This window comes from Apus apus, chromosome 1 (genome assembly GCF_020740795.1).
Source record: "Apus apus isolate bApuApu2 chromosome 1, bApuApu2.pri.cur, whole genome shotgun sequence".
In the NCBI taxonomy this organism is placed as follows: Eukaryota; Metazoa; Chordata; class Aves; order Apodiformes; family Apodidae; genus Apus; species Apus apus.
Window position 1 is genome coordinate 190,682,188 of NC_067282.1, and position 25,835 is coordinate 190,708,022.

The window sequence follows — 25,835 nt, forward strand, 5'->3', positions numbered from 1 at the left end:
ATGTGTTATGGCAAGAGGGAAGAGAGCAGGGGGGCAATGGGAAGGTCCAGCTCTGTCAGTTGGCTCCTCAGTGTAGGCACCACAGAGGTGGTATAAATGGGGGCATTCCTGCACCAGTAGTCCTCTTTCCCTTGTTCTGTCTTCTGTAAATCTAAATCCTGCATGTCCTGTAGGTGGTGTGGATTTATCCATAAGGGAATTGAGTAGCCTGGCTGACAGTACAATCACACAGTCCTCGCTTCTGAGAACAGCTTGATTCTAGACAGATTACAGCTCTAGAAAGAAGTGTAAACAAGTTGTTTTCCCTTTACAGAGAGAGAGAGAGGGAAAAGGCCAAGGATAGATAAGGTCAGTGTCAGCTGCTCCAGCCACAGTGAACTGCTGGTAAGTGATCTCAGATGAAGAATTACACTTTTAATATTTAGGCTTTAATACTTAAAATCTTTCATATCTGGATTTTTAAGGCATATTTCTCTCATTAAATGTATTTCTTATTTCATACAGAAAACTCAGATGAATCCAGCAATTCCAGAAAAATACAGTTATGGGAAATGTGTATTTTATGCCTTCAGAAATCTCAAACACGTTATGGTGGGGATTTTTTTCAGTTTTTGCTTTAGAACTGTAAGGGTTTCTGTTTTCAGATCATCTGAAGAAAATGCAAACATTTATTTATTAATCCTTTGCTCAAATGCCTTGTAAACACTTTAACAAGTGCAATAGTACCAGCATAAGTGGTAAAATCATGTAGCTGGTATCAGTGAACAACAGTGATATTGGCAGCGCCTGCAGCAGAGCCAGTGCTCCACTCTGCAAAAGCGCAGGCAGGAATAGATCCACAAAAATAATCTACTCTACTTGTGCACCCCAAGCACAAGATCTGCTGCCATCTTTTTGTCATGCCTCAAGAATTTATTTGAGCAGTTGCAGCTGGTAGATATGACAACAAAAGGATTGTTTACTGCAACCTATTAATTAACTCTTATTTGGGAGATTTCTAAGTATTAAGAATAAGCAAACTGGTTCAGGCCAGTGCTATACTGACCACAGTATTCTGTCTCTATCAACAGCTCTAAGTAGATATCCAAGGAAGAATAAGATTTGGAATTCCATATGATGCTACCTCCCCTGCTGTAGCTTTATACTCTCCCAACCTCTGGCCATTTGCAGCTGTGAGAAGTTAATGAGACTGAGAGGTTTCTCTATGAAATATTCAACTCTCACAAGTGCTTGTGGAGTCTCTCTTGAACTCATGTAAACTCTTACATAAATAATAGCATCCTTTGGCAAGCAGTGCCTCAGATCTACCATCCTGTACGTGAAGAACCACTTCTGTCTGCTTGTTCTGACCCTGGCTCCCACAAGCTGCTCTTTATGCCTCCTATGCATGTTCTGCAAGAAGCATTCAACAGGGCAGCACCCTCTCTCTGCATTTCCCTCCCCCTAACTCTTCCATACCACTAAGAGTTTGCCAGCCTTTATTCCTTTTATTTCCCCAGCCTTGGAGTGCATGGATGCAAACTAAATATTCTCTCCACTGTCTCTTGTATTTTAGCCAATGGCAGGACCTTCCCTTTTATTTCATGGCTTCTTAGTTTCCTTTTGAAACCTTCAGTAACAGGTTCTGTCAACAGCCCTAATTAAATCCATCAAGACTACAGTAATAACTTTTTTCTACATGCTCATGAGTCAGCATTTCCATGTACAGAAGCCATGCTGGCTCATCACATACTGGCCCATAGTATAGTTCCTGTTATTTTTTGTGATACAGAAGTAGGCTGTCTAGATTGCCACAGCATTTTTTTTTTTTTTTTCAAAATTGTGTCACATTTGCCATCCTCTGCTCTCCAAAACCAATGAAGACTGAAGCAGCTTGTTACACACTGATGCATTAGAGAACTCTTCAGCAAATACCGTTTATTCTTGATGCTATGCTAGTGTGCATTCCATCTTGGTAAGATCATTTTGACCTCATCTTTTGTTTTTTCCACTTTGCACAGATCATCTGCTGAGTTCCCCAGAAAGGATTCCTGTACAAACTTCTCCCCAGTTTCCTGATCAATGAATAATAATACAAAAAACCTAACATCTTTTCTGTAACATCCATGCCTCCTCTGAGAACTCACATTGTGCAGTTTGGTCATCAACTGGCTCTATAGGCTTTCTAGCAAACCTTTGCTCCTGGTTGATGTGTAAGAAGAATTATTTAGTAGTTTGGTTGCTTTGTTTAGTTGTTTTCCAAATTCTTTTTGGCCTATCTAGTAATATTTTTGTGTTTTTCAAAGTTCACGTTCCTTTCTGGTAACTTCTTTTGAATGCAGCATAGTTTTTGCAATGGTTCAGACTGTCTCTTTGCTTCCAGTGTGGTATCCTTCAGCTTTCTCCTAGCCACAAGGAAGGATTTAATTCTTTTAGCTCCTTCACCTAATTTGTTTTCAACAAGCCACACATTGTTCCATTACTGGACTTTAGCATGACTGCAGAGGGTTCTTTGGTCTTCGCTGCTTTTTTTAGAGGTGCTGTTTTTATAAAGTGGGAATTCCAGTGTGAGGCTCTGAACTAGATCTTGTGCATGTGCTTCATCTTGAGGGCTCATTCTGTGAAAAGTTATTCCATCTAAATAATACCACCTAAGAATGGCATCTGCTTCATACGGTACCATGCCAAATGCTGTTGTGTGAGTGGTAGTGTCCTGGCTGGTAGGTTGACATGTAGATCCAATCCCATGTTCTTCCCAACAGGGCTTTGAATGTCAATCTACACAGATTATGTGCTTCTCTTTGAAATGGCTGGTTTGCTGTGTTTGGAAACTATTTAGCCTCTCTACTGTCTAGTCTTTGAACTAATGTCATCACCCCTTTCCACTTATGCTCTCTCCTAACTCCTTCAAACCCCATGTAATGAGGGTTCATCATCTCATCAAGGAGTGCACATCAGGAGAAACAACCAGAGGCAGTGGGTCTTTTTTTTGCACCATTTCCAACATGGCAGGGACAAAACTGATTTATTGAATGGATGCGTCCTTGATTTCAATATATGTTACAGGTATTTAAATTGGGGTTTCATACCAAATTAATGCTACTCAACTCATACAGAAATTTACTGTCATCCTTCTAATCTAATGCTGGTACCTTGTACACAAACATAAGGAAGCTCACTGTTTTTTTCTTTAGATATGTGGCTGAAGATTAGTGTTTTGTAGTAAAATATAAAAATCCTGGGGCTTTCTGCGGTTTCTAGAATTCTTTGAACTAATACCTTTAGAATAAATAAAAAATGGCCTCTGCCCTGTCAATGTGAATGAACTATGAAACACCACAAGAACAGTATTACTTTATTTCTCCATAAGCTGGTCTCTCAAGGAGGGGAATGGGCAGAGGAGCATTTAACTGGGAGAAGACCATGCAACTTTGTAAATGAAGTTTAAGCCCTGGGTTTGCCAAACAAAAACTTTTTCTTGGAACATACTCAGTGTTGTTCGGTGATCCATTCCTAGCATTAGATAATTAAGTCAATATTTAGGCACCTAAATAAATGTATCCTGGCATTTAAAAGTACCAGAATTTCCAACAGAGGATTCAAAAGCATTTCATTTACTCTGCATCTTTTACATAGTTGTCTGTGGATGGATTTAGTTACCTAATGCTAGATATCAAGATCAAACATTTTGGGCAAAAATAAAAATTAAAATATGTTAAATTAACACAAAAAATTTGTAATGTTGTAAAATATTCAAACTCAACTGTGAGAATCCCTGGGGTTTTCACTACACATTTTTAGTACACATTAATCTGCTTAGTAATTCCTTCTTTTGTTATAATAAGCGTTAGGGCAGGACTCTTGCTGGGAAGTAATGTTACAATGGAAGATTAATTAAGAAACATGAGAAACATTTGCAGTTAGTTCTAATAAATTATTTGGAAACATCTTTTCTGCCTTTGTCTCCAGTGACCAGATTTTACAAAAGCAGTGTCAGTTCATTCAAGGGAAAGACTGTCCTGCTTCGGGAAAGAAGGGTATTCGAATCTTCAGTGTAAATTAATGCTGAAGCCTCTTTCACTTCATGCTGTTTCAGTTATCTAACTCAGCTGCTTCCTCTCTGGGTGTTGGGACATAGAAAAGGAACCTAAATTAGATGCTCCAAGTCACCTGTCAGAAGACACTCTGCCACCCCACTCTGCCTCTCCTTATTTTATTATATAGAAGTTACCTGAGGACTTACTCAAAGCTGGATGCTAAAAGTTGCACAACATTTGTACTTTTCAACACCAGCCTCATGCGGTAATGTGGTTGTAAATTGGATAGATACACACCACTTTGCTATGTCACATCTAGGGCTGATCTAATAATGAAGAAGCATGTTGGAGGGGAAAACTCATCTGCTGAAGCTACAGCAGTTATTTTAGCAACAGCTGGCAAGTTGTTCTGAAGAAGGTTCTGTACAATACCTGCTTAACAAAGGAATATGAGATGTAGTTATTTTGAAGAGTGGCTGTTAAGAAGATAAAAACCAGAAATATTCAAGGCTTTTTCTTTAAACTGCAGTTTCTGACACACAGAGGAAGTATCCTTGTTCTAGACTTGTTTCACTTCCCAGAGAAGAAAATAAGCTTCATAAAACTAATTTCCTTGACCTTTTAAAAATAATTAATAATGTCCTGCAATTCTTTGAAAGTCTGACATCACTCAGAAATTCAAATAAATTATGTCAAAGTTTTCAAATATTGACACTCAAGGTGCAATATTTTAGACACTGCAAATACAGAGTCATATGCATCTCAGGTCTTATTTCACTCTTTGCTTTGCCTTCATTCTTTATTTGATGACTGTTTGAAAGGTGTTTTAGCTTTATCTGCAGAAAATATGATGGGGAGAAAATTTCTTATGTTGAAAAATAAGTAATTGAAACTGCCTCATCACTTTTCCTGGATTCTGCAAACTACTGCTAACTACCAGATTCAATAAATAAAGCATAAAGAAAAGTGCAGTCTTTTCCTTTAAATCGAGATAATGCTGTGGAAGATTAAGGGTGGTACAGAAAATATCATGTTAGAAAAACAAGAATTTGATTATCTCAGGACTGAAACTGCCACTTAGACACAGTATTAACAAGTTTAACATTTACACTAGATGGAAATGCAAACAAAACAAAAAGGATTATTTTAAGTGATTAAAAGAGTTAAATAATCTTTTAGTCTGTCATCTGTCATATTAGCTGTAGAGGCATGTACACTTAAAAGAGAGATATATTTTACTATAAAGATTTAAATCTAGCTTTTTACAAGAAACAATTATGCATACTAATCAGAAATACTGGGGATATCTCAATGGTAAAACATTCTGTCCAATAATTTTATTCAGTTTAACTGATGATCTTTTCAAGAAGCAGATCTTCTCACTTTTATAATCTTTCAAATGTGGATTCTATAAACACCTTAGCAAAATTAAAAGTTTTAGGAAGAAAAGAACTTGGGTCATGTTTAATATTAGGCTTCTAACATCTGCTCTGAGCACTCTCCACATGGTTGTAGAAATGACAGTGAAATACTTAGAAAACTGAAAAATGTTAGGCTGAAGATAACTCAGTGAAGACACACTACAGGAGAAGATTAATATAGAATTTTAATTATTGTTTTGTGAGCGGGTGCCTACACGAGCTGATAGGCTAGCAGTGAGTGGCAGGGAGGGGAGCGAGGGGAGCTGTGGGGGCTGTGAAGATGCCCCAGGAGCACCCACGGGTCCGCATCCCCTCTCCGGAGTTGTCACTATTTACACACAAAAGCTGACAGGACAGTGTCAAGGGCATCACGGCCTACCAGTAGGAAATGCTTGCTGATTCCCCTCTTCCCTCTAAAATACCTGAGGAAGAGCAGGATGGGGAAGAACGTGCTTCTTTCTTGCCCTAAATATTATAGAGATCGAGCAGTGAGAGGCTGGGCCTGAAGGACAACACGACAGCAGCGGCGTAACCCGCTCCACTAGCTGTGAGTTGGGTTCCCTGGGGACAGCACGAGGCTTGTGATACCCTTGCGAAAGAGCGATGGCTCTGGCAGCAGCCTGGGTGGGAACGGCAGTAGCAGAGGAAGGACGGCAGCGAGCAGAGTGCTGCCTCCTCCCCATCAGCCTGGCCTGACTGGCTTTCTCCATCCTCCTTTTGCTGCCTGCCCCTCTCACCCCTGCCTCACCCCTGCAGCCTGGGTGCCAGGAGAGCAGCTGCCACCCTGCCGGGAGGAGCAGGCCCGGCAGGAGGGCCCTGTGGCGGCAAGACCATCCGGCTGCTGGTTGTGGCCTGCCCTCCCCGTCCCCAGCACCGCGCACGGCAGCCTCCCCTCCTTCCTCAGCGGGAGAAAATGAACTGGGTCGGCGGCAGTCGGTGAGTGAAGCTCTTCAAAGGCTGCCAGAAACGGCTCCCTCTTGCCAGCCCCCGTCTCATCCCGCAGCCAGCACGGGGGGTGTGACAGCCCTGGTGTCCCCTTCTGAACCGGACTGTGTGGGGAGCCACAGGTGCCTCCCACGCCGGGCAGGGTGGGTCACGTTTGGGCCTGAGATCTCTCCACAGACTGGGGCTGGATGAGGCTCTCCTGCCTCATGCCCTCACAAATGGCAGGGATTACCAGTTGGGGAAAAAAAAAAAAGAAAAAGATAGTTCTTGAGATGCACTGAAATAGTAAAATTATCACCAACTGAGCTGTAATGTTAAAAAAGTTAATACTCATTTTCTTTACGAGCTGTGCCATCTCTCTGTCTACTAGAGATTTAAACCCCACAGATTTTGTCAGCCATTTGAAAGTAATGTTGCCAAACACAGCTTTATAATCGTCCTGACTCTAAGGAGAATCAAACTAAAATAATGCCTTACCCATCTGGAAGTCTTCCCAGCAAAGTGAGATTTCTGAAAGCTGCCTGTCTGAGGCAGGGTGAAGGGAGGGCTTCAGTTTGGGGGATTAAAAAAAAAAAAAAAAAAAAGGAAAAAAAAGCAGCATGTAGGAGCACTGCACTTAACAATTCACCCTGCTGCTTTCTGCTGCTGTTAATTATCTGTCAGGAATTCCAGGGTGAGTCTGGGATTTGCATTTCTAGTGTTAGAAAAACTATCCATTTACTGTAGCTTCTACCTACTGCAAGGGTAAGTTTTATATGCATATGTTTAGAAAGAGTGTTCTAACTTTAAGCACAGTTTAAAAAAAAATATAAAATAAAGAAAAAGTACTTCCAAGGGGATACTCCATATTTATAACTCTCAAAAAAAGCCCTAATCTTAATGACCCAAGGACTGCAGCCATGATCACCCTGCTCACAGTAGTGACCCAGAGCTCCAATTTTGTGCACCATGTCCTGCAGGTAATTAATTTAAGAGATAGATAGTTTAAGGTGTAACTGTGTCTCATATTGCACAAACAAGAGCAGCTCAGTAAAACTCATGGTGGCCATTTATGTTTCTTACCTTTTTTACAAAGTATTCATAATATTCTGTTAAATCCAAAAGGTAGAGGCTTATACTGTGCTCTTGTTTTCTTTGCTTATATGGTTCTGTACCTATGTTGCAGCATGACAAAGAAAATTAGGAAAACTGAGTATACTGACAAAGATTCCTTATAATGTTTTAAGAAATTAAGAATTGATGATATGTTGCATTACAGGTCAAATGCCTAAAAGCTTTTCCCTCTGAATGTTTAATGTATATGTATTTGGTAGCCCTAAGATAGCATGTGATCCTATCCTTACCTGAGTAAGCCAGGATCAGTCAAAGCGGCTCCAACAGAGACATGTTGACTTTACTACCTGATGGATTGATCCATCATAACATAAAGTAACGTAACATAACATATTTGTGTATTAAATTCTCAATACTGTTTATGAGAAATTCAGGCCATGACTCGAGATTATACCCTTACAATTAATAATTATTTCCATCTTTCAGGAGCAGAATCATACTAAAGCAGGAGAGGAGAAAGCAAAAGGTAAACAGTTCTTCCCATCTTGGATTTTATGTTGTTATATAAATGCTTTAGTTGATTCAATTAGGAAAAACTTCCAAAGCATTTGGAGTGAGGTTCAAAACTGCAGCATAACACTTATAATGTGTTTGCCTGACTGCATGTAACTTTTAGGGCAGAAGTCTTGTTCTGGATATACTACACTGAATTATAGCAGGAAGAGGAGAGAGTAGGAGAAGGCATGAATGAATTGTGCCCAGTTTCAGTTTTACTGAATTATTTCTGTTACTATATTTTGTTGGTATGTGCTGACACACAGGATTGCTTGAAACCTCACAGTGGCAACCACGGGGTCAGCTAGCCTAGCACACATACACACAGCTATTTTTCTGGGCTACATAAAAGAATACTGGGCTCACTGAAGTACTTTATTCTGGCATTTGCAAAAGTAGAGCAGCTTATTTGCGTTTTGAATCTGAAAGTGAAATAATAGAATCAAATCTATCCCTGGCATAGCAGGAAACATTGCAAACAGGAAAGAGGGGAAAAAAAAAAAAAAAGAAAAAAGGAGAAGATAGTTAGAACCATAAAGAAGTCAGTTTGCTCCTCAGCAGCTGGTAAAAAGAGACAGTATATGGAAATTCCACCAGTGAAGCTGGTACCAATGCCCAGAGCAGATGCACTGGCATATACAGGAGGAGGAGAAACAGGCTGACAGCACGCAGATGGTCTCTCAAACGAAAACCTTTAAGGGAATGTAGGGGCAACCAGCAGCTTGTTGCCCACAATGCCTTCCCAGTCTCCTGGAGGCCTGTGAGTTCTCAAAATACCTGTTTACTCAGGGATTTATTGGTCTAAGCCACATCATTTACATTACAACTCCATAATTTCCTTCTGTGGAGGAGAGAAAAAAAGGAAAGTATCCAAGACAGGATTGTGTTTAGTAACTTAATGCTAAGCTACTAAACACAGTGGTAATTTTGTAATTGCTATTACACAGTCAATACTAATTTAATAATCTCAACATGATAGGAAGAAAATATCTGGAACACTGAGGGGACATAGGTACATTTTTGGGGTGTGGACTCTAGAAAGGTGAGGATTGTTGTATTATAATTTATACAGGAAAATAGTTGCCAACAAGCATCTTGAGTATATTAATTACATGTAACCTGCGTTCCTGAGGGGAATTACCTTTCAGAACAAATGCTATTTTGTGTTTTGGCATAGCCTTCAGTTTTCAATATCCTTCTTGTGGTTAAAATAAAGAAATCTTACTGGTTTGATTTATTCATCTGCTGTGCGTGATGCTTATGTTTTTAGGATTATTATTAATAGTTTCATATAAAATGGAGATTTTTGTTTCCTAAATTTTCCAGAATTTGTGCCTAATATATTAAAACTGTCAGTTGTATCTCTTTTTGTTCCTTGCAACAAAAAGCCTTTCTGAAGTCTCACTCTTAGAGATTTTTCCTCTTTACCTTTTTATCTTTTGTTTGTTTGTTTGCTTGTGTGGTGTTTTTTAGTTTTGTTTTGCTTTTGGTCACAAGACTACTTGCTATGTCAAGAAAGACAAATTTGGAGAACAATAAACTTTTCATGTCCTTATAGATTTTAGCTGATAAGCTTCCAAAAAACTCAAATTTAATTTTTTAAAGACTTTTCTTTGAAGCATTTTGGTATGTCCTTTATTTTAAAGAGATATTTTAAATGATCTTGCACAAAGGCATGAGTGCTTCAGGACTAAGTTTTGGGCATCAAGAGAACAATTATTTATTTTGAATATGAAAAAAATTATATTTGCAGTCTTTTTTTAAGGCAGTAAAAGTAAATTAAGTAACAGTAGGCAGGGTGTGAGAATTCAGAGATGCTTAATTTCCTTTTATTTTTAGGAATTGTTTCTTAAGTCTTAACCTATTCTCCCTTTAAAAAAAAATTAGGAATTCTTTGAAAAGAAGAAACTTAAATCAAAAATGAAGCTTCTGGGAGTATCATCTCCTAAAAGTTCAGCAGTCAGTTTAGATCTCCTCAATCTGTATGTTGTTAACCAGATATCAACCAAAAAAGACCACACTGGTGAGTTGAATGTAACAATGTTCTGACTTCACAGTTAACAGAGTCAGTTATCTTTACCTTTTAGTTTTATTATTTTAGTTCTTGTTCTTCCACTTATAACTTAATGCTCAAGTGTTGTTTTATTTTTTAAATAAAAAAAAAATTATAAGTAAATAGAAACACTATGATTTAGTAAAAAGTCAGGACATAAGAGAAAAAAAATAACCTTGGCTACTGCCTACTTCACCTTTAGAGCCTTGTACACTTGGACCCCTTCCTCCTTCCCTGCATTAATTTTTCCTTTTCCATTCATTAATTTTTACATCCATTTCTTTTTGCCTTTGCCATTGAATGGGTCCATTTGTATTCCATTTCTTTTCTCATAACTTTTGGGAGGCATTTGGAATATTCTCTCAGTTCTACCCAAAGTATCTTTCTCAAAATCCATCATTAAGATCCTAAAAAAAGATCTCTACAACTTACAAGAGTCCTAACTCTTATCCTCTGTGACATATCCATAAACCAAATCGTGGAGAATTTGTTGTCCTATGCTCAGGAAGATTAGAAGGTGATTGAGGAGGGCAACAGAGCCTGTCTACACAGAGCAGCTGGCTGTAAAAAATTTTATACTACAGTGCCATTTAGAATAGAGCTCTTGCATTGCTAGTAATAAAGAAAGCAAAAAAATATGGCTTTAAATTGATTAAGAAACCTAAAACAATAGCTTTTTTGCTCTAATTAAAATTCAGGAAGCTCAAAACTTTCTCCAGGCCCAGCACTGACATTCCAAATACTTTCATTGCAGAGAACATGAGGAAACCAGTCCACATTGATATCACTGAGGACGTAAAAATACCTCTTAAGAGGCACAACATAGAGCTTCCCATGTCACCACTACGTACACAGCATATGCCAAACTTAGATGACATCCAGAACAGGTACTTGTATAAAACAGGCAGTAGTCAAGCTTTAAGGAAGTTCTAGAAAGGGATTTCTTCATGGTCTTATACTTGTGGTATTGAGTAAACATAAACATACCATTCTAAGATGAAGAAGTTTCACAATCACTCCTGGCATTCCAGTGATACTTTTACTCTGAGACAGTAAATAAATGTATTCTAAATAAAAGACTGTATATGAAGCTCAGAGATTTAAAAAAAACAACAAACCTTTCTTTACTCCTATCAGGTACATACAGTTTGTCTTGCAGAGCAGCCTATTCAAACACCATTTTCCACTTACAGTTTTCCCAACCAAATTCAGACATCCTGAAGTGACTGACTCACACACTGGTGCTTGTAACAGCTCAAGAATCAGTCCTTCTTAAGATGTGTGGAAAAATATTATTAAATTATTTTCAAATTAATACTAGGAATCTTGTTATTCTTCTAGATCTTATATGTTGTTTTTCATAGGCTTGTTTTTATTCATTTTACAAGGTTACAACAGCAAGTATTGGACAGCAGAAGGCAGCATCTCTCAGAGAAAGTAAAATACCAGCATCATGTAAGGAAGTGAATTGTTCTCACTGATGTAAAGCTAAAAGTGTGCAGCAATGACTGTATTTTTAAGTGATTTTTCAAGGAGTGATCAAATCTCGTGGATACTGTAACACGTCAAGTGTTCCTCTTTAAGGCTATACTGATATATCATATGCCAGTCATATTTTCATAGAAAATGTTATATTTGTTCCTGCCATTTTTTACATATTTCTTGAAAGGCTTGCCTTCTTTTAGGTATTTTCTATAATACTTCAGAATATCTGTCATCTAAGCTAGTCACAAAGGACAAAGATTATGGGAAAGAAACTGAAGCAAGCAGCCAGTAAATTTTTAAACAATATGCAGAAATATGAAATGATGAAATGTGAGAAGCACAGACAGAAGTGAGTCTTCAAGAGGAACTTAAGTACAAGTCTCAGTGGAAACCACTGGGAAGTTCATACACTTATTGAGGTTACAGGGAAAATCTTTTTCTTGAGCACAGAGAGGATATATTTCATATTTAGTGTGGCCAGAAATAATGGCTCAAAATGATAGCTGAGTTTGTCCTAAAGCTCCACTTGTATGGATAGATTTACATGAGTTCATCAAAATGTGTGCTAAAATGTGTGCACACACAGAAACCTAATTTAATGTATGGATCAAAAATTAAAGTCCAAGGCCCATATATTGCAAAGAACTGGTTTTAAAATTGTCATAAATGTAAGTATATCCAATTTAAGTAATTAAGATATATCCACTTGATTTAGAAGAAAGAAGGGCTATACACTTAATGATTTCCAGCTTTCTGGTACTGTATGGTTTAGTGGTACAAATATTTTGTGCAATTAATGTACAAGACTTCTGCACTCTGTAGTTTGTGCTGCTTTTCATAGATAAACAGGATTACAGACATTACTTCCAAGCAGCTGTGTATACAGTGACATTTCATGAGTTTTGCCTTCAGTTTTCTCCTTGTGTTCTGATCTGATTGAGACAGCATTCTTGGTATCACAACATGCTGGAGTTCTCAATGGTGTAAAATATTTTTCATCTTACTACTTAAGAACCAAGGCAGCAGATTATCTGCCTATACATCTAAGGCAAAAAATGTATGTATACCCATTTCTGCTCAGGATAACATTTGTGGGCATGCTTCAACTAAGGTAGGTACTTAGGTGTTTCCCTGAAATAAGCCCTTATTACCCTATGTTTTTCATGAAAAAGTCGTATCAGAATACATGAAAATTTTCTCTTGCATGTGGTATATGTGCAGAGATGTAAAAGATATAGAAATATTTGATTACTTTGAACTTTATGCATCTATCAAAACAGTTTTAGATAAATAAAATATCTCTTTGCTATGTTTTGTCTAGTTGTCCCAAGTAACAGAATTAAGGTATGCTGAGTCTAGTATGGAACATGAAGACAACATGGCAAGACAGTTTAATGCCTCCCCGTTGTCCCCTTCTGTTTTTTGGTCCTCTAACTGTACACAGTTTTCTGAAGAAAATTTCAATACAAACCCAATGGGCAACACTTGGGAGGAGACCTATGAAAAGAAGCTGAAAAACCAGGTTTGACTAATATTTTGTCATTTCAGCAGAATTATTTTAAACAAACTTTCATTTATTTGGTGTGTAGTTAGTGTTAGGCTGAAGATACTTACATTTCTTGTAGGCTGGTGGTGATCAATATTCCATAAATACAATAATATTTATTTTGTTGTCATGAAATACGCTTCATGAACTTTTGCTCACTGAGCATCCAGTATTGCTGATGTCTGCAGAAGGAAGGGCAGCAAGGAGAACTTCTATAGGTATATCATCAGCAAAAAGAAACCAAGGAAAATACTATCCACCAATAAACAGAGTTGATGACCTAGTGGCAAAGGACATGGAAAAGTCTGATGCACTTGAGACCTACTTTGCTCCAGGCTTTTCTGACCAGGTCTGCTCTCTAGCATGTCTTCAAGCTCAGCAGAGAGTATGAGGGAGAGTGGTACAAAACAGTAGTGAAGGATCAAGTTAGGGAATCCTTAGTAGCTTGGTCATTAAAAGTGCACAGGACTGGATAGGGTGCATCCAAGTATATTGAGGGATTTGGATGACACCACTGCAGGACAGATGTGTATCATCTTTGAAAGACTGTGGTGATCAGGAAAGCTTCTCAGCTCTGTCCCTGAAAGGACTCTGGAACTTGACATCCCGGAAGCAATTCCAAGGTACATGAAGAACAAGAAGGTGTCTGGGAACAGCCAGCATAGGTTTCCCAAGGCCACACTCTACCTGATGAACCTGATTACCTTCTGTGATGAAATGTCTGGCTCTATGAATAAGGAAGAGCAGCAGATATTACTTACCTCAACTTTAAGAAGTCTTTTGACAAGGTCTCTCATGGGACCCTAGTAGCCAAAGTGGGGAGGTATGAATCAGAGGAGTGGACACTTAGATTGTTAAAAAAACTGGCTGTTGCCATCATCCTCAAAGTAGTTGTCTGTGGGCTAAAGTCTACTGGCAACAGGTCAGTAATGACAGGGATCCGCAGAGATTGATACCAAGCCTGGTACATCTTCATTAGAACTCTAGTCACACAATGAGGTGGAATGCACCCTCATCACATCAGCAGGTTCATGCATGACACCAAATTGGCAGAGTGATCATTACAGTAGCAGGGCTGCTACTCAGAGGGACCTTGATAACCAGAAGGCCACCAGGAATGTCACAGAGTTTAACACAGAGGAATACAACACCCGGCATCTCAGAAAACATAACCCCACACATTAGTGTAGGAGGGGACTGACTGAGCAGGCAGCAGTTTTTCAGAGAAAGCATGCATATTGTTTATAAACCAAACCTTGAAGTTTAAAACACTGCCACTCTTACATATATCCAGAGTTTGACAGCTTCTACTGTTTTTTTAGCCAGGAAATAGTTCTGATCAAGACCCTTGGACCACAAAACCCTCAAGCCAATGTATGTTCAGGAAGTCTGACACTGTGCCTCAGGAACTGTTTAAACCATTGCATAGGTAGGCAGTGATTTTTCATTACAGAGAGAAATAAGTCAAGTTTAAATAAGAAAGATACTAAGATAATCTGAAACTTACTGCTACTTGATATTTCACTGAGTTTTGATGCTTTTCAAGTAGAAATTGAAGTTAAATAGAAAGACTGAACTAAGTATTGGCATTTGCTGGAAGGCAGCAAAAGGTGAACTTTAGGAAGGCACTTGGAACAGTGGTCACACCACTTGCAACATAATACAGGATGGTGATACTGAATTCACCCTGAGTGAGGAGCACAGATTTACTAATAGTCCACAGAGCAGGTAGCTGCCCCAGCTCTCATTAGTGCTGGTCACTCTTGCAAGTGCTTTTTTTATGACCTTGATACTGTAGCAATTGAGCAACTTTTCCACCTACCTTGTTTACATTTGGGATTCCAGGAACAAAGAAATTTTTCCCTTCTCTTTCATGTGTGATCCTACAAAGCATTTTAAATTTTTATTTAATTTTTTAGAATTGTTTCAATAATATTTTTATGAGAATATACACTTTAAAAAAAAGAATGGTTAGAAACTTAGAAAATATTTATTTTTGCATGTGCCGATTAAAAATCTTTTTAATCACAGAGTGTTTAGGGCCAGATACATTTATACTGAACATTTTATTTCAGTTTCTTTCCAGGGGCTCTTGCCTGAGTCTAGGGGTCTTAAGGGCTAATCTTTCTTTACTCTTTTTACTCTGTAAGTCTGCCATCTCACTGAAAGTTTCTAGCAGTCTCTAGCTTAGGCTGGAGAGAGCCATAAAAAGGCTATATATTATTTTGCTACTCCCAAAGTACCTACAGCCTGTTTGCCTGGGCAGTCAAGTGACTGATAAGCTCACTGACCACATAACTACATGAAGACATCAGATTCCATTCTTAGCCCACTTAACTTTCTCTTTCTGTCTTCTCTAGTTTCTCCCAGCTTTCTCCAGCAAAATCTAAAATGAGGATAACATTCACCTTGCTGTGTATCTTGGTGAATACCTGATGAGTATATTTACATTAAAGACCTATGTAACCTTATCTTACCTGCATCTTCCTTTTCATATCTTCACAGCCTCTCAGGCCTGCACTTGTCTGCTTATGGCACCTCCCTTAGTCCTCTGCCCATTAATTGGCAGCATCTCCTTTCCAATTGTTCTTCAAATCCATTTCTTTGGATCCTCCTTATTTTCCTTCATTCATTATAGACATAAAATCTTCTGCCTCAAGAGCTGGCAGTTCTCCTGGGAAAGGAGTTTCTTTTGCTGTGTGTGAAAAGTAGAGTATAAACTTATACAATCTTTTAATGTAATTGTAGCATACTGATGATGTAATCAATATGCATATATCTGAGAGCTGTGGAACCTCAAGATCGTTAATTATTAACTAAAAATTTTAGATATCTTATAAAAAGAGCAGGTGTCTTTCACTCTGAATAGTGCTTAGCTATTTCTTAATCTATTAACTTTTTCTTAAAATTGCCAAATGTTCAGCTGGAGTGACAAAGGAGCCTCTGAATTGTTTCACGGAATGTTCTTACCTTCCTCACGTAGATGTATCCAGGTTTCTCTAGAAACAAAGTCTAGTATGTTTAGCCTTTTAAAACTCTTCTGGGGTGGTTTCCATAAGGAGAGAAGACTACTTCCTCATTTAAGTTCTCTAGAATCTTTATCCGGTTCCAAGTATTTGCTGATCAAAACAGATTTATTTTTTTTCTAGTAGGAGTTTTCTGAACTACATTTCAGTTTTCAAGTTCTATTGGTAACATTCCTCAAATATTTTTTAAGGGCATTTTTTTTAATGGCCACCTTTGCCAGTTCTCTGTGCTTCAGAAGGCTCTCAACTTTTTGCTGAGATTCTCTTAAAGTTCAGTCAATGGATCAAGCCTAGAAAAAAACAGTGAAAATGTTAGATTAAGAGCCAAGTAAGTGAAAGCACAATTGCTTTCACACTGCTGATTCTAGCATGCTAGTGTCTTCAAACCCACTACTGTCAGAAGGTGGGTAGGGAAGTATGGGCAAAACAAAATGTCTGACTGGCTTCTTGACCATAGAATAGGAAATTCCTGTGCTGCATTAGGATTACTGACCTCAAGTACAGATGGAAGTCAGTTGCTAAAGAGGAATTAAGCATTACATAGAGGTTGTTGTTGTTGTTATTATTGTTGTTATTATTCCCTTTCAGTACAGGAGAGAACTGTAGTCTTAAAGAACAAACTATTTTTATCAGCAGAAGAAGCTGTCTTCCTCTTTTTTCTGTCTTTTTTTTTCTCTCCCTTTTTTCCCCCGAAGTGCCCTTCTTTGGTCAGCTGGTGGAGCAGCAGTGACATGCTGTGGCTGATTTTATAAATCACAGTTCCTTATTCAGGATGTGCTCCATGTCTTGCTATGTTGGGAGATATCATGAAACAGAACCCATTTTAAATCAACCTTACTATAAAGGTGAAATAAAACACAGGACACTTTTCCAGTTGAAATAATGTAAGTTTGGGACAAAAGCAAGTGTGACAAGCACGAAAGTATTTGAGATTTTTATAATAAAATAATAAGAATTTGTTTTATTAGCAGTTCGTATTTTGCTTATTTATGTACTGAGCAAACTGTTTTTTCTTTTCTACACACCCCCTCGTACCTCACCCACCACCCCCAGGCTAGACTATATGAATTCTGCCAGGAAAAATCCAGTGATAATGACAAGTCATGAATCAGAAACCAGTGAAGGAATAAAAGAACTGTTGTTTGATGTTGTGAAAGAAAGTGCAGAACTGAAAGCTCCCCAAGATGGAAGTGATTGTTCCTTTCTGGACCTGTTTGAAGATGAGAGCCAAACAATCCATAATATTCCTTCCACAAAGCACTTTAATCCTTTTGTTAACCAAAGCAATACGGCCATTTTTTCCACTGATCCTGACGATAGAAATCAAATGACCAACAGAAATTATTGTTATGATACCAGAGAGGCCCATTGTGCAATCAATGCAAAGAACAGCTCTGTAGACAGACATCTTGAAGGCATTTTCACAGCTCCAGAACAGCTGTTGTTTAAAAGTAACAGTGTCTCAAGTGCAAGCTACAAGAAAAACAGTGGACTTCATAAAACCCACCTGCAGGACTGTTATGAGGGACAGCAGTGCTTCATACCTTCCGAAAACAAAGAAAAACCTGCAAACCTTGAAAAAATTGGTGAGTGTAAATATGTTAAGGACATACATTGTGTTTTTTATTCTCCTTTTAAAAGCATACGTTTTTATAAGCAGAGATCTGTCTGCCCTGACCAAAAACATTTCATGAATCTTTGGAATGCAGTTATTTAATTTTAAATAAAATTATTTGAATTATTCTACAAAACTGACAAAAGCGTTAATTTCAAATTGCAATTATTATTGCATTTAGAAATCAAGGTTTACTTTTTTGTTTTAGAGACATATGCTTATCACTGTGATCAGCAGATCAACCTGAATGAGAATGTACAGAACTATTCCAGAAAACAAAGGTGAGTTCCATAGAAATTATCCATTTATTAACTAGTGACTATTGCAGAGACCTTGCTGATTTGGAGAAATCCTGCTAAGAGGACATGAAGGCAAAATTCTAAACAGTATTACTGAGGACACAACTCTTCTCAGTGAAACCAGTAGTGAGTAATGTGAATAACCTTATGTGTATGTAAGCCCTTTGTACCATTGTTTATCTGCCTATAATAAGTACAGAGAAAGACTGCTTCATGGGACAGCCTGGAGTCCCTGAAGTTAAGCTGTTGCTCTGACTTGCCCTCTAAAAGACCCTGTCTCCTCCCACTGACTACAGAGGAAGTTAGTGCCCTTCCTGGGCTAAAGTTAGCATATGTGTGTGCCCCATGTTTTACAAAACACAGTTTTATTGAATACTGATTCATAACACCTTCCATTTTACAAAGCAGCACTATCTTCTGTCATTGCTCATGTAATGTTTTACATTTCAACACAAGTGAATTTTATGAAAAACAGGTTCTTGGTGTTAATGCTCAGGCTCAGAAATAAGTCAAATGATCTCAGCAGTGGGAAGCATTTCATGGTTACTGAAGACAAAATAAAAACTGAAGACAAAAAAGTCACAAGTAATGACTTTAATCCAGAAAAAAAAAAAAAGTAAAGGAGAGGAAATAACTTACCAGAGAACTCTGTGTTTGCATCCCTCAGTGATGATGAGTCTGTGAAAGAATCAGCCTGGAGACAGAGCCAGCTCTTTGGATTCAAAGAGGTAACTTTTAAAAAGACACATTTTTTGTCAAGCCTATTGTTTGCACCATTCATTTGAGGTAGAGGAGGAATGTCCACAACATTTAGAATCTGAATTTAGCTTCACTGAATTAACTTCTGTGGAAGCTTCTTTTCCATCATAGTTTATTTATGGCATCCAGAAAAGACAGCTTCTAGTTAAGTGGTTCAGGTAGTCCTTTCAGGTCCATAATTTAGCCAGTTGGATTCACACCTAAGCTGATGCCTGAAATCCATTGTGCAAGTTACCCATTAACCCTTAGGATCAGATTCTCCAGGCAGTGCCCAGATACTATATGCAGGACACTTCAGTATTGCAAAGGAGCTTCATGCCAGTATACATATAAAGAATCTTTCAGATATTTTGCATGTAGAAGTCACTAAGGCACATACAATGTTGCCCAGGGGTTTTCTACCTGTTAACATTTTTAGTACAGTGCAATGACTCCTTGATGTAAGATAGAAACCAAATGTTTTAAACTGAGGTGCTGATCCTGATGAACCCTCACTCACTATTAACAATTATTTTCAAAAGTTCACAACAGCACGAGAGAAAGAGTATAAGTCTGGAATGAGTTCAAATCTTCAAAAGATGGAGAAGGGTTAGTACCATTTATACATTATTATTTTAAAAAATTGTTTTTTTTCTCTAAGTGTGAGATGAAACAGTTGCTTTTAAAGCCAGAGAGAAGTGTTTTGATCTTTTTAGGATGTAGCATTTGATGAGGGCTTGTATTTTTGATTCACGCAGCATAGTATAAAGAAGACTAACATTACCAGGTAACTAAGAACTATCTGTATTTGTTTTTCCTTGAGGAGATAAATTCAGATTAACTTATTTTTGGTGAGTATTACACACACAGTTTTCACTGTCCCGTTTCCTCCAAAGTTGTTACCAAACTGAAAAGTCAGCTCTGAAAATAGGGGCGACTGCTAAAAAGATTAAATCCATGAGAGAAGTAAAGAGAGTATCAATCTGAGCACCACAAATCAAGTTTATTAACATCACTACACAGTAAAACTGCCAAGAACATGCCAGTAATTTCCATTATTTCTAGTCCTGCAGACCTCTGCTGATTGGAAAAAAGCTTGGACATGTTTTCTTTATTAATATCATCATTACATATTTGACATGTGCTATTTTACTGGTCCAGCCTTTACTAGTCTTTATTCTCTTCCACTAGGCTATATATTGTCATTCCACATATGGACAGAGTGAAGGGAGCAGGGAGGTCCCACGTCCTTTCTGCTCCCTTGGTAGCTGAAGGGACAGCTGCACTGGCTGCATTTCAAAGCAGAAAGACTCCCAAGGGCTTCCAAGAGAAAAACATGGCCATAAGCCCATGCAACTTGTATGGCAGCCAGTGTGTGCAGGGAGTTTTGCTGCCCTCTCTCCCTGCACTCTGCTCTGAAGAGTCCTTCATCTTTTTGGGTAGCACAGTTCTGCTGCTGGTGCAGGCTGCTGATCAACAGCACAGCTGAAGCTCTGGAGGACCTGTCTGACACAGTCTGTTGAGATGTGTTGTCCTGAAAGGAGAAGAATTTGCTTTTGCCAAGAACTTCACTAATACTTTAAACAATATCTTAAAACTGCATCAGAAGTAGTAATGCATAATTCTACATGCTATACTTGAAAACTGGATGTTTGGGAAATATTTGGTGAATAATTTTTTTTTCCCCCTGTTCATCTGGTTTTTCAGGTGTTGAGTCACCACTCAGCAGCCAGTCCCCCAGTTACTCTCCAAGGCAGACAGAGAGCTGTTTCAGCTCCAGTCCTGACACAGTGAGTACTGCCCCTTTATGGCTTTGCAGGGGTTCATTTGAATCATATCCGAGTGTATCAAAGAGTGGGTATAACTGGAATCTTATTTATATTTTTGTTTTGTACTGAGCAACCTCAAGTGTGAGGAAGGAAAGAAAATAGCTGTAAATTTCCTGAGTAGTTTAGCAGACATGTGGTTTGGTCTCTTGTGTGGAATTACAGTAATGTGGCTGTGGGAAGATGCCAAACAAGCTTCTGCACTGTCCCTTGTACAGCTGCCTTACTTTACATGCCTATAAGGCAGGGGGATTTCACACATGCCACATGCCACAAAGTAGGAATATAAATTCCTACCTCTTCCTTTCCTACCTCTTCAACAAAGGTCAGGAGTAGCCACATGAGCTAGGAGACAGGGAGGAGATGCAGAATGAGGTCATCACAATTAAAAGGGGAGTTGTCAGAGATCTCCTACACCACTTAGACACACACAAGTCTGTGAGACCGGATGGGCTACATCCAAGGGTGCTGAAAGAGTTGGCAGATGTGATGGCCAAGCCACTTTCCATTATTTACCTGAAGTCCTGGCTAACTGGGGAGGTCCCAACGGACTGGAGGGTAGCAAATGTAACACCCATCTATAAGAAAGGCAGAAAGGAGGACCCAGGAAACTATATACCTGTCAGTTTGACCTCGGTACCAGGGAAGGTCATGGAGCAGATCATCTTGAGTGTTATTAGAAGACATAGAGAGGATAACCAGGGGACCAGGTTTATGAAAGGCAGGTCCTGCCTCACAAACCTGATCTCCTTCTATAACCTGATGACCTGACTACTGAATGAAGGAAAGGCTGTGGATATTGTCTGTCTGGACCTCCAAAAAACATTTTACATTGTTCCCCAGAGAACTCTCATAAAAAACTGGCTGCTCATGGCCTGGATGAGCATACGATCTGTTGGATCAAGCACTGGCTGAACAATCAGGCCCAGAGAGTGGTGGTCAGTGGAGTCAAATCCAGCTGGGGCCAGTCACAAGTGGTGTTCCTCAGGGCTCATTGTTGGGACTGTTTCTGTTTAACACCTTTATTGATGATTTTGATAAGGACATAGAGTGTATTTTCAGTAAGTTTGCAGATGACACCAAGCTAGGCAGGAGTGTTGATCTGCATGAGGACAGGGAGGCTCTACAGAGAGGCTTGGACAGATTAGATCAACAAGGCCAAGTGCCGGGTCCTGCACTTGGGCCACAACAACACCAGGCAATGCTACAGGCTTGGGGAAGTGTGGCTGGAAAGTGTCTGGCAGAAAAGGACCTGGGGGTTCTCATTGACAAGCAGCTGAATATGAGCCAGCAGTGTGCCCAGGTGGCCAAGAAAGCCAATGGCATCCTGGCTTGTATTAGAAACAGTGTGACCAGCAGAAGTAGAGAGGTGACTGTCCCCCTGTACTCAGCACTGGTGAGGCCACACCTGGAGTGTTGTGTCCAGTTTTGGGCACCTCAATTCAAGAGAGATATCGTGGTACTGGAGCGAGTACAGAGGAGGGCAATGAAGCTGGTGAAGGGCCTATAGAATAAATCTCATGAAGAACCTTGAAGGAGCTGGGAATGTTTAGTTTGGGGAAGAGGAGGCTGAGGGAACACCTCCTCAGTCTCTACAACTACCTGAAAGGTCATTGTAGAGAGGTTGGTGCTGGTCTCTTCTCACAGGTCATTAGCAACAGAACAAGAGGGAATGGCTTCAAGCTGCAACAGGGCAGGTTTAGACTGGACATTAGGAAAATTTTTTTTCACAGAAAGAGTGGTTAGACACTGGAATAGGCTGCCCATGGAGGTGGTTGAGTCACCATCCCTGGATGTGTTTAAGGGTCATTTGGATGTGGTGGTGGATATGGTTTAGGGGAGAACTATGTAGAGTAGGGATGATGGTTGGACTTGGTGATCCCAAGGGGCTTGTCCAACCTGAATAGTTCTATGATTCTACACCCTTGGAGAAAGAATCAGTAAAATCCCAAAGAACCAAACCCAGACAGTTTTGGCCTTCTGTTTATTTCATTAACTTAGATATTATACAATAATAGAATCATAGAATGGTTTGGTTTGGAAAGGACCACAAAGCCCATATATTTCCAACCCCTCTGCATGGGCAGAGACACTTCCCACTAGATCAGGTTGCTCAGAGCCCCATCCAGCATGCCCTTGAAAACTTCCCTGGAGGGCTTCCACAACTTCCCTGTATAACCTGTGCCAGTGTCTCATTGTGAAGAATTTCCTCCTCATCTCTAATCTAAATCTCCTCTCTTCAAATTTAAAGCCATTACCTTGTGTCCTCTCACTACACGCCCTACTAAAAAGCCCCTCCCCAGCTTTCTTCTAGGCTCTTTTGGATACTGGAAGGCTGCTATGAGGTCTCCCTGGAGCTTTCTCTTCTTCAGGCTGAACAACCTAGTTAGTTGTCATTAACTGATTAGTTAGTAATTAACTTACTCCTTAGTCACTGAACTATTTAACCAGTTGCATTCACACAATTCTGTTCAAAGTCTGAAGAGGAAGACACAGCCAAAAAGAAGGCCTATCTGAATGAACAGTCCTTGAAGATAGATGATGACAACCTAGTCTCAGCCTCAGCAAGCACAGAGCCCCCCACGGTTTCTCACACCAGAACTGTGCCTCTCCAGGCCAGCAGTATTTTGTCTAGAGAAGAAGCAACTCATCTTCAGGAGAAACGCTCTGTTTTATGTACCACAGAGGAGGAAAATGAAAACCACAGTGCCCCATCTGAGGGCAGCTCATCTCGCCAAGCTTGGAAAAGAAAGCCTGTCACTGGCAGTACCAGGTGTGATGCTTGGTCGCAGACTGAGCGCTCTGTTACAGAAGCAGAGAAAGTGGATGTTGCCACCCAGTGTGACAGCCTGCAGGTGTGCAGCTGTGGGAGCTCCCTCCCTTCTGCCCGCAGCCCGGGGGGGGCCCCTCCTCACGGCACCGCGAGCACCGCTGGGGGGCACAAAACGCCAGCGCCTGAGCAGCTGCAGCCCGTGGGCACCGGCAGCGCAGCAGGAGCAGCTGCCTTTTCTCCTGAAGCTGAATATATGTGTCTGCCTAGCAGAAAGACTCTAGAGGTGCTGAGCTACATTGATATGATGGAGAGAGATAAGCAGTGACCAACTAGAGTGGTGTGTAAGGAATACGGAATGTTTGTCCTGTTCTCAGTGTGTTTCATTTAGTTGGCATTAATTGGCATTTCTAGCCTGGTTAGACAAATATTTTTTTGCTCTTTGTTTGCTTTAAATTATTATTAAGCATGGGTCTGTATCTGCCTACTGCTGCCTCCAACTATGCCTTTCTATAGATCTCCAATTGTTAATACAGAATTTTACAATAGTCTAGTAAGTATAGATCTTAGGAAGTAGATTGTCTTCCCCATCATATATCCATAGGATTCTGTAGTCTGGGAATGACTTTGCTCTTGAAGGTAGTGGAAAGATTCTATTTCAGTTCAAAATATATTTGATGTGGCTCAGAGCTCAGAACTATTGTCTGATTCTTATTAATTTTAACAGGCAAACTGGCCTTTGCCATGTTTGTACTAAATACAAAAAATGGGAAACAACAGAAAATGCACATCTGCACCCATAGAATAAAATGTAATTTAAAAATAACTAATTTATTAATTTTTACTGGGGAAAAAAACCCCAAATACTTGATCTTCCTTCCATAGCACACCTATTGATTCATTCTCTGGTTGTTAGTACTGACAAATCTTTTACATGATTCTCTCTTTTGCCTGAAGACTGAAAATCTGAAATGCTTTGCTCTTCATTTCCGTATTTCTGTGAAGCTACAACTCACAACAAATAAAAGTTTCGGGTAATGTCACTTCTAGCTTATATTCGGTCCTTGTAAAAAAGTTTCTAGTAAAGGTGGTAGAGATACTTTGTGTCTGACATCTTCTACTTGGATAGCATGTTTAATTATATATATGTATCTAGTTATATATACATATCATGCCTGACAAATTAGGTGATCGATGATGGGGTTACAGAGTTGCTGCATAAGGGAAGAGCAAGTGATGTCATCTGCACTTGTGCAAAGCATTTCACACTGTCCTGCACAACACCCTTGACTCTAAATGGGAGAGACATTGATGGATGGACCGCTCGGTGGATAAGGAATTGGCTGGATGGTTGCACTCAGAGAGTTGTGGTCAATGACTCAATGTCCAAATGGAAATCAGTGATGAGTGGTGTTCCTCAGGGATCAGTTTTGGGACCTGTGCTGTTTAACATCTTTGTTGGTTACCTGGACAGTAATGTAATGCACCCTCAGCGAGTTTGGTGATGACACCAGGGTATGTGGTGTGGTCAACACACTGGAGGGAAGGGAGGCCATCCAGAGGGACCTTGAGAGGTGGGCTTGTGCAAACTGCATGAAGTTCAACACGGCCAGGTGCAAGGTCCTGCACAGGGGTTGGGGCAATCCCAAACACAAGTACAGGTTGGGTGGAGAATGGATTGAGAGCAGCCCTGAGGAGAGGGACTTTGGGGTGTTTGTTGATGAGAAGCTCAACATGAGCCAGTAGTGTGTGCTTGCAGGCCAGAAAGCCAACTGTGTCCTGGGCTGCATCAGAAGAAGTGTGGTCAGCAGACTGAGAGAGGCAGTTATCCCTCCCTCTGCTCTGCTCTCATGAGACCCCACCTGGAGTCCTGTGTCCAGTTCTGGAGTCAATGAGAAGAACATGGACCTGTTGGAGTGAATCCAGAGAAGGGCCACGAAGATGATCAGAGGGCTGGAGCACCTCTCCTATGAAGACAGGCTGAGGGAGTTGGGGTTGTTCAGCCTGGAGAAGAGAAGGCTCTGTAAAGAACTTATAGTGGCCTCTCAGTACCTGAAGGGGGCCTGCAGGAAAGCTGGAGAGGGACTTTTTACAAAGGCTTGTAGTGATAGGATGAGGGATATTGGTTTAATACTGGAAGAGGGGAGATTTAGGACGAAATTCTTTCATGTGAGGGTGGTGAGACACTGGAACAGGTTGCCCGGGGAAGCTGTGGATATCCCATCCCTGAAGTGTTCAAAGCCAGGTGGGATGGGACTCTGAGCAACCTGGTCTACTGGGAGGTGCCTCTGCCAACACAGGGAGGTTGGAACTAGATGGTCTTTAAGGTCCCTCCCAACCCAAACTATTCGGTTGTTCTAGGATCTATAAATCTCACGTGTGTGTGGCTGCACACACATGCTGGCATTGGCCATCTGGCCATGTGCACGACGTGGTTCATTACAAACTGAGCTTGGGCAAAAGCTTTGCTGAAGACCATTGCTTAAA

The 25,835-nt window shown here is 39.9% G+C and overlaps 1 protein-coding gene across 4 annotated transcripts; it reads left to right on the forward strand.

Moving 5' to 3' along the window:
• Positions 1-339: 339 nt before the first annotated feature.
• C1H12orf40 (chromosome 1 C12orf40 homolog) lies at positions 340-24,447 on the forward strand. 4 transcript variants are annotated; one of them, XM_051608582.1, is made up of 12 exons: positions 359-384; positions 6,194-6,373; positions 7,922-7,961; positions 10,798-10,930; positions 12,850-13,050; positions 14,397-14,503; positions 17,154-17,686; positions 17,924-17,996; positions 18,682-18,742; positions 19,295-19,361; positions 20,460-20,542; positions 23,056-24,447. In XM_051608582.1, the coding sequence occupies exons 5-12, from the start codon at positions 12,889-12,891 to the stop codon at positions 23,674-23,676; spliced, it is 1,707 nt and encodes a 568-aa protein (XP_051464542.1). In that variant the 5' UTR covers positions 359-384; positions 6,194-6,373; positions 7,922-7,961; positions 10,798-10,930; positions 12,850-12,888; the 3' UTR covers positions 23,677-24,447. The 4 variants fall into 4 exon arrangements, with proteins under 4 accessions (XP_051464543.1, XP_051464542.1, XP_051464541.1 ...); XM_051608583.1 differs by lacking the exon at positions 6,194-6,373 and having other exon boundaries at positions 340-384; XM_051608581.1 differs by lacking the exon at positions 359-384 and having other exon boundaries at positions 5,380-6,373.
• Positions 24,448-25,835: the final 1,388 nt, after the last annotated feature.